We start from the raw sequence: 9,207 nt of genomic DNA, 5'->3' as shown, positions 1-9,207 counted from the left end.
TATGTAGTAAGAAAACAGCAGGAGGAAGTGAGAGAAGGAAAGAGATTACGTTTTTCTTTTAACGACAGTGCTCATAAAAAACAGATGGCAGGGGCCATAGGGCCCCCTATGGAGGGATGTGGTTGTATGTGTGATATGATGTGAAATGCCACAGTAATAAGCTGAAGGGCGATCAAGGGCCTGGACAGGAGTCCTGTGGAGAGGGGAATGTTATTTGAGCATGCCTGAGGCTGGCACAGGTACGCCTGCCAACCCAGGAGCACCGACAGAATATCAATGACTGGTTCCATGTGCTGGAAGGAGGGATGAGAGGCTGTCATACACAAGAACCTTCATGGAAGACACAGAACGAAAGAGAGAGAGAAAGCGAGAGAGTGTGAGAGACAGCCTGAGAGAGAGAGACAGGGGGGGAGACAGACTTCTTCTTCTGAAGCTAAGGTGATGACAGATGAGTTCTTACAGCCGACTAGACACACAGGGTCAGCAGAGTGGAAGTGGGAGAGCATCTAATTTAGTTACATCCTTTTAATAGACAAAATATGCTGAAGTGACTCATAAGCCTCACTCTAAAGGCCAAGCAGCAGGATGCAGCGTGCACAGGCTCTCTAGTGATGCTAACTTGCCTCGGAGGAGGAACGGGTGGAGAAGATGGCTCTTGATTCATGCGCCCGTAAGTGGTCCCAGTGGAACCAACAACTCATCGCCCAGATGCTCTTAGAGGCTGTAATATTTACCCATCATCCCTGAGCAGGTGTCAACCATTCTCTTTCTCTGTACACGTCATTGGTCCCAGTGATGCCTGGCGTGGTGCAGCGCAGCAGCCGTCTGTCCGTGTTCCAGACCTGCGTGGTGCAGCGCAGCAGCCGTCTGTCCGTGGTCCAGACCTGCGTGGTGCAGCGCAGCAGCCGTCTGTCCGTGTTCCAGACCTGCGTGGTGCAGCGCAGCAGCCGTCTGTCCGTGTTCCAGACCTGCGTGGTGCAGCGCAGCAGCCGTCTGTCCGTGGTCCAGACCTGCGTGGTGCAGCGCAGCAGCCGTCTGTCCGTGTTCCAGACCTGCGTGGTGCAGCGCAGCAGCCGTCTGTCCGTGTTCCAGACCTGCGTGGTGCAGCGCAGCAGCCGTCTGTCCGTGTTCCAGACCTGCGTGGTGCAGCGCAGCAGCCGTCTGTCCGTGTTCCAGACCTGCGTGGTGCAGCGCAGCAGCCGTCTGTCCGTGTTCCAGACCTGCGTGGTCACGGCAGACGGCTGCACCACGCAGGTCTGGACCACGGACACTTTCCTCATAGATCGCCTGTCAACACGCTGCCACTGGAGGAATTATTGACCAAAAACTCAATTGGCACAACTGCCTCACGATGGGCCACTAATACTGTTGTCAAAATACTCTTAAGCTGTCGTTTAAATGTCTCATTTACATGTGTGATTAGATGCGATCGTTGTCCCGCACCAGCCAGCCCTACCATCGACACAGTGTACTTCACTTCACGACAACATCAGACATCGTCTCAACCCTCATGTCATGTCTGGTTTCCTACTCCCAACACTGTCACGCAGACACGGAAAAGTGAAGGATGATCCATATGCTGTCCAATATGACTGAAAAGGGAAAAGGACAGCAATCACATCCATCTGTCTCCCCCTTCAGTGGGGGTGCTGCTACCCTGACACGCTGCAGTCTGTGATCATTAAACTGCACATTCTAACAGGAGAAATAGGCATAATGTGAGAGGGCGTCTCAATGACTCACAGCGAGAGAGTGTGTGTGCTCCGTTTGGAGGTTATCTGTTACAGGGGTTAGGGTTACAGTTACAGGGGCCTGTCTGGTCTGTGGACTCTGGAAACACACCTTGCTGGGTGTCATAGAAAGGATTTCAGGACAGAAATCATTTCTACGTCTTCTTTGATAACTCTGTTCTCCTCTCTCAGTTAACGCGTCTGATGATAGTTCTATGGTTCACTTCTTACTAACCATGTCAGGGAAAGACAGGAAGCTGCTGGTCACCCTGGCTGGATTCAGACCAGCGCCTCCACAGCCCCGGCAGATACATTCAGTCCACACCGAGGCGAACAGAAACAGATTTATTTGCTTTTATCAATCCCAGTTGTCCCGTGTTTTCACACGCGGGGCCGCAAGCTAAGTGACCTGAGCTGTTTCAGTAAGAGGAGGCTCTTTCCTGGGTAAACAGCTCTGGCACGCACACACCTGGAACAGCGACTCAGACAAACCAAACATGCCCTTGGGGCAGACGCGGCTGCATCCTTTGTCTGTTTGTTGATTGTTCCCCCACTCAGCGTCGTGAGCTAGTTTCTCTTTATCCAGATTAATATCCATTCTCACCGTAAAACCAGCTCTTGGCTGTTTCCCTGGTAACGTTGAACCACACAGATGTCATTTTCATCCCATTTCAACTGTCACAACTAGAACTAAACTGGAGGTTAGGTATTCGGAGGCGAGGAACTGAGTATGACCTGGATATTTCAGGATGTGCCACAGCTGTTTCTGAAGAGTGCTTGAGAGACCCCCCATTTGCATCAGAGTGTAACTCTTGTGGAGCTGCAGAACGCTGATCATTTTATGTAGCAAACCCCATGTAGAGACCCTATGTAGAGACGCTATGAAGAGACACCTATGAAGAGACACCTATGAAGAGACCCTTAATCTGTCTCTTGTCCTTATGTAACAGATATGTATTATTAAGGTAACTTGGTAACTGTTCTAAAGACGTGTCTGTGTCTCTAAGCAACACATTATGTGCAAAGTTCTGACCAACCCATGATGTAGGATAGACTTTACTAAAACACCCTGGACCTGTATGCTACACTTAGCTGATAAATGTTATTGCCCTTTGATTTAGTCTCTACCTTCTGCTTGACACAGTGCACGCTTTCTTACAAATGATAGCGGTGATGTCCGATTGACAACAACATGAGGACATCTAGTGGTTCATGGTGGAACTTCTCTGTGTGTGTTTGGTAGTTTATAGACAGAATCTGTAAGAATATATTCTTCATCTGTCTTTTCCTTTTCTTTCCAGGACCCCCCATTCAACATGAATCCCCTCCTTCCAGTCGAGCCCCTGTAAGGAGCATGGCGGGCGCGAGCCTCCAGAACGCCTCGTGGACCAACAGCACCTCCGGCCTGCATCTGGTCCCACACAGCCTGTGGGAGGTGGTCACCATCGCCACGCTGTCTGCTGCTGTCAGTCTGGTCACCATCGTGGGGAATGTTCTAGTGATGCTCTCCTTCAAGGTCAACAGCCAGCTGAAGACCGTCAACAACTATTACCTACTGAGTCTGGCTGTGGCCGACCTTATCATTGGTGTTTTCTCCATGAACCTTTACACCTCTTACATCCTGATGGGCTACTGGGCGCTGGGGAGTCTGGCCTGCGACCTGTGGCTGGCTCTGGACTACGTGGCCAGCAACGCCTCGGTGATGAACCTGCTGGTCATCAGCTTCGACAGGTACTTCTCCATCACTAGGCCCCTCACCTACAGGGCCAAGAGGACCCCCAGGCGGGCCGGGGTGATGATTGGACTGGCCTGGCTGGTGTCCCTCATCCTGTGGGCCCCGCCCATCCTGTGCTGGCAGTACTTCGTAGGGAAGCGAACCGTTCCGGAGAAGCAGTGCCAAATTCAGTTCTTCTCTGAGCCTGTGATCACGTTTGGAACGGCTATCGCAGCCTTCTACATCCCCGTGTCCATCATGACCATCCTGTACTGCAGGATCTACAAGGAGACAGAGCGCCGCACTAAGGACCTGGCTGAGCTGCAGGGGGTCAACTCCTCCACGGACCCAGTGGGGGTCCCCCCGCCCCAGAAGAACACCATCATCACTTCCTGTTTCAGCTGCAAGCCGGCGGGCGGGCCCCAGGACCGGGCCCAGGCCTCCTGGTCTTCCTCCAGCAGGAACCAAGGCCCCAAGCCGGCCGCCGCCAGCGACGAGTGGTCCAAGGCCGAGCAACTGACCACCTTCAACAGCTACGGCTCCTCGGAGGAGGAGGAGCGCCCAGTGTCCCCAGGGCCCTTCCAGCCATCCTATCAGACGCAGGCATGCGGGCATGGGCAGAGTGTGGCGGGCAGCGAGCAGCTCAGCAGATACGAGGACGACTCTCCCCCCAGAAACACCTCTCACAAAAGCAGGAAGTGCGTGTCCTACAAGTTCAAACCCGTGCCGCCGAAAGACAGCGGCGCCCCCCCGAGCAAGAACGGGGACACCAAAACAGCTTTCTCCTCGGCTGAGTCCATGAGCGCTCCGTGCTCCAAGCCCACAGACGCCACGCTGAAGATCCAGATGACGAAGAGGAAGAGGATGGTGCTGATCAAGGAGAGGAAGGCTGCCCAGACACTCAGCGCCATCTTACTAGCCTTCATCCTCACATGGACTCCCTACAACATCATGGTGCTCATCTCCACCTTCTGTTCAGACTGCATCCCTCTCTCCCTGTGGCACCTGGGATACTGGCTGTGCTACGTCAACAGCACGGTCAACCCCATGTGCTACGCGCTCTGCAACAAGACCTTCCAGAAGACCTTTCGCATGCTGCTTCTCTGTCACTGGAGGAAGAAGAGAGAGGAAGAGAAGCTGTACTGGTATGGACAGAACCCCGTGGTCAACACCAAACTCACATGAAACCTCTCACTTCATCCTTCTGGAAAGAAATCCACGACTGTGGTGACTAGGAGTCAGATACTATGACCATGTCAATGAGGTGCATGAGGGTTAGGGCAGGGATATCTCCCACTGGAGGGTCTTTTTGAAGGATGTGAAGCCTTGGTGGTTCTGGAGGGGAGCGGGCCGGGGGCCAGTCCCCCTGTGACAACAAGTTTGGACTCCCTTGTGGCCCCCCTAAATGTACAGTCTGAATCATTTTTAACTTGGGCTTTTACCTGTTAATGCCTGCAATGCATCAGTGATGTGAAAATTATGTTTAATGTAACTGGCCCCTCTAACAGTACAACTGGCCCCAGCTTGGCCCCCCCAGTTCAGATGGTTCAGATCCTCCCATGATGGGACAGGGAGTAGACCAGACAGAAATGTATCAGTAAAAGTGTTTCTTTAATCAGTTGTTGATCACAGCTTAAAAGGTATAGACAACAAGATGATCCAGACCCAGAATAAACATTCACATTGTACATTTACATATGAAGCTAACACTCAAATTAATTTACATCTGTAAGCATAAAAAATGACACGGAAATACATGTACGCATTGTTTTAAATGTATTGTGTTGGTAATATGCAAATGTGGGTATTAGTTTAGTTTTGAAGGGCTCTAACTGTGTGTTGATGTAAGAGCTGGCTTGCTTAGAAACGATTGTACACTCATATGATCAAAGCCTACAGGTGCCATTCATTCACATCTGGCACATACAAACTTGAACATCTGAACACAGTCTACTGCTATATATGTTTTAAACAAATAGAAAAACTCATTCGTGTGTCCCAGTTTTGCTGATCCTGGCCTGACCTTCCTAATCCCTCATGGTCCCTCTGACGTCAGGAGGAATTCAATGTGCTCTTTGTTGTTTTGTGTAGAACACTCTTCATGAACACATGTTCTTACTAGGCCAGGAACTCAGCTGTACATGGGAAGTAACACTTTTTCAGTTTACTTGTTCATTATGTCATTAAGGTATTATCAAAGTATAATCCAGGGGGGTCGTTAGATCCTTTTTACTGGGGCACGTGCCCCAGTATAAATCTGCTGTGCCCCAGTAAAATCAAAAGTTTGAGTTTTAACAATTTACTTTATTCGTCTATGCATTCATTTAGATTGATAATCCCAGAAAAAAATAAACGCAATATCCCAATCAACGCTTGTAAAATTAAAGCAGTTTAACCAAAAACACAAACCGATGCATGTCTTCGCGCTCTTCTGAGCTTGCCAAATAGCCACTGCAGCACGCACACAGAAGTCCAGGTGTCGGACTCGGCACACAAGTCAGAATTGATAGGCTAAGAAAACATTACAAAACTAAAGAAAGTTTTCAAAATGATTTTGGGTTTTTTTTGCGCTCAAATTAATGCGAAAAAAATGTGCGTTCTGGCATTAACTATTGATGTCCCTGCCAAAGCTGATATCAAACGTCTGAACTGTTATATAGTGGGTTAAACAAGGGGAGGTTCTATAGCCTAGTAGTGCATTGTGTGCAGCAAGCTTGAAAGAAAAAGGGATATGAATAGGGGCCTGTGCCCCAGAGTCTAACAACGTCCCTGGTATAATCACTTCATCACTTCATGTCATGATCTCCTGACACCTGTCCATACAACATTCAACAACACATGAAGGAGTCCAAATACTGATTTGCAAAAGCTTTTTTACATCTTTAGTAAACTACAGTATGATAGCTTGACAGCAACTTTTTTTGTGATAAAATAGAAACACAGAAAACTGCGGAAAGGAGTCTTGTTGGTGGTCAAAGTATCACAAAAAATTAATAAACCTTTTCTTATTTTGAAAAATGTGCAATGAATCCGTTGATACAGTATGTTTACAGTATTATGTGATCATATGTTTCTGTATTTTAATTTCTGAATTAAACGTGTTAAAGCAGGAACACCTACCTCAGATTGTTGAGCATCACTAAACAGCAGCTCCAGTCTTGCCTCGCTAGCTAGCCAGCTATCTGCCTTTGGTAACTATCATTTAATTAACTAGCTAGCTGGTCTTGCATCTCTGCTTTCAAAAAAAGAAAGAAGAACTTGTAGTCTTTGTTTTAAAAAATATTCAAAATCCCTTCGAAAATTCTTGTTATACTGTAGTATGCAGGGCTGGCCCAAGCCTTTATGGGGCCTTAAGCAGAATTGATTTAGATAAAAAAAAAAAAAATACATTCAACTCTAATTTCATGTGCTCTTGGGGGCCCTCTGGTGGCCACGGGGGCCCTAAGCAGCCGCTTAGTTCGCTTATGCCTTGGGCCGGCCCTGGTAGTATGTATTTATAACTGAATCCGGACTCCAGTCACCTAGTCCTTCACAGCTCATCCTTCTTGCAGTCTCCAGTGTGGACCACCTTCACAGTCTCCGAGGGCCTCACCATCATCCAGGCGTACTTACACAGGTGCTCCTTGTTGCAGTCCTTCTGCCAGTAGATCACATTCCTGCGGTTGAGGTTGGCGCCAGCGCAAGCATCATACCACCACCCACCCCCCGCCACGCCCTGGAACTCCAGCTTGGCACAGTTCTGGAAGTAGTTGTCGTTGTCGCGGTCCTTGGTGGTGAACTTCTGGTTGTCGTGGAGATAGTTCTCCGTATCCTGTGTGAGGGCGTCCACGGCCGTCCCCTGGAACAGCCCCAGCCTCAGCCTGTAGCCCGCCGCCTCCCCCTCCACCAGGAAGGGATCGTACTGCCCCGTCTTGGTGACGGCGTCCCTGTCCACCAGCTTTACCCCCAGCGTGTGGCGACCAGGGCCCTGGGTCAGCTGGTGCAGGGCCTGGTTCCCAAGCCAGTGGTCCCCGGTCAGGAGTCCGAAGCCCTGCCTGTACTCAGACCAGCTGCGGTCGAAATCCACGCTGCTGTTAACGGTGATGTGTTGCACCACGGTCCAGCCCCCCTCCTGCATGGCGCAGTAGGCCAGGATGGGAGCTTCTCCAGGCTGGATGAGGTACACCCCGTCCCTGGCCTTGCTCCCTGAGCTCTGCCACAGCTCATGGCAGTCTCTGGGGGCTGCAGGGAAAACACTGATTAGCACTCTTGTAATGTTACACAGCACAGATAGTAGTGTGAGTTTAAGGTGATTACAGTTGTAGTATGAGTTTAAGGTGATTACCCTTGTTACTGTTTGATCAACTGCTTGTTTACGTATAGCTTTATTTTGTATATATATTGTATGTTGATGAACGAAGGTGATTAACCACGCCTTGTCCTATCAGCTATGACCTCTGTGTCTGAGTGGCAAAGATACTAACAGGCAAAGAAACTTAGTTTGTTTAAAATAACTCATGAACATAGACACTCATTCATGTTCTTTCATGTTTTTATATCTTTTTTTCACATAATCACTAGCATGAACATATGGTCTTTCTCTGCAGAGTCACTCAGGGAAGATTTTCATCATGTCTTGGTCAGTAAGCCACTAGGTCTACGCTGTGGAATTTGAACCTTGAGCATCAAAACAAAACAGTTCACATCCAACATTGATAAGACAAGAGATAGATTACTTCAAAGGAATTTTTGAGGTTTCTCTGAAAAGCTGAGATAATAATGAGTATCATTAACTAAAATAACATTTTATCGCGCATAGCAAAAAAGCCTAGACGTGTGTATACACACTTGCTACATGTAATACTCTACAGGTGTGAAATGGATTTGCGGGTGATGCGGGCGGCACCTCTAAGGCCCTGGTTGAGGACCAGCAGGTGGTCTTGCAGCAGGTGAAGGTTGTCAGCCTGCAGGTCAGTGGAGAGGGATCCTTTCACACACAGCAGCACCGCTGCAGTCAGCCAGCAGATCTGACCAGCCATCCTGCTGCTCAGCTGGCCTTCACACACGCATTCATACACACACACAGGCAAACACACGCACACACATTCATACACACACACACACACACACACATTCATACACACACACACACATACACCCCCACACACACACGCGCACATTTTTGTTGAAAACTTGTCAGGCTGTCATCATACTCTGTACAGAAACTAGCAAACGAAAACCTAATGAAATAATCAACTAATTAAATTTAACTAATTACCAATTCAAGAACCAAAGTACTTACTCTGGGCCCTGTGAGTAAGAAGTGCTTCCTAGGTCTTCTTTAGTGTGGAACTTCACAGAGCGCTACGCCAGGACAGAGAGCTACACAGGGAGAGACAGCTACACAGGGAGAGAGAGAGCTGGAGAGCAAACAAGAATCCAGTGTGGCTCTACCACCCAGCCCTCCAGAGTCCAACACAGCTGGACTTCAGCACCTACATCACTTCACTATTAAAAACATCAAAGGTTGAAGATGAGATTCTGCTTATCTGTGACAAGATGGAGGATTACCTCATATCCCTCCCTGACTGAGACCCCCCTCCTTACAAAAATGATCTGGCAACCTTTGTCTTGGTGTTGAAATGACTGTCCCAGTTCGGTGTATTTGAACTAGTGGGAAAACAAACAAGGTTTTTCTACTTCTGTTGGATAACTCACATGGCTGTGGAACTTGGTTATGGTTTAATAATATAGAAGTGCTAGATATCAAAGTTAATCACTCCG

General features: G+C 48.7%; 2 protein-coding genes across 2 annotated transcripts; one reads left to right on the top strand and one right to left on the bottom strand.

Annotated features, from left to right (window-relative positions):
- The first annotated feature begins 3,084 nt into the window (after positions 1 to 3,084).
- chrm5a (cholinergic receptor, muscarinic 5a) lies at positions 3,085 to 4,629 on the top strand. The gene has a single exon (XM_067243503.1). It carries the CDS (start codon positions 3,085 to 3,087, stop codon positions 4,627 to 4,629), a length of 1,545 nt encoding a protein of 514 aa, XP_067099604.1.
- Positions 4,630 to 5,045: 416 nt separating this feature from the next.
- zgc:194887 (uncharacterized protein LOC571819 homolog) lies at positions 5,046 to 8,834 on the bottom strand. The gene is made up of 3 exons (XM_067243392.1): positions 8,726 to 8,834; positions 8,330 to 8,479; positions 5,046 to 7,665 (listed from the first exon to the last, which is right to left on the bottom strand). Exons 2-3 carry the CDS (start codon positions 8,460 to 8,462, stop codon positions 6,974 to 6,976), a joined length of 825 nt encoding a protein of 274 aa, XP_067099493.1. The 5' UTR covers positions 8,463 to 8,479; positions 8,726 to 8,834; the 3' UTR covers positions 5,046 to 6,973.
- Between the last annotated feature and the right edge of the window lie 373 nt (positions 8,835 to 9,207).

This window comes from Osmerus mordax, chromosome 9 (genome assembly GCF_038355195.1).
Source record: "Osmerus mordax isolate fOsmMor3 chromosome 9, fOsmMor3.pri, whole genome shotgun sequence".
NCBI classification, from domain to species: domain Eukaryota; kingdom Metazoa; phylum Chordata; class Actinopteri; order Osmeriformes; family Osmeridae; genus Osmerus; species Osmerus mordax.
Note: the sequence above shows the minus strand (reverse complement) of the source record. Positions and strands in the feature narration are given on the sequence as shown.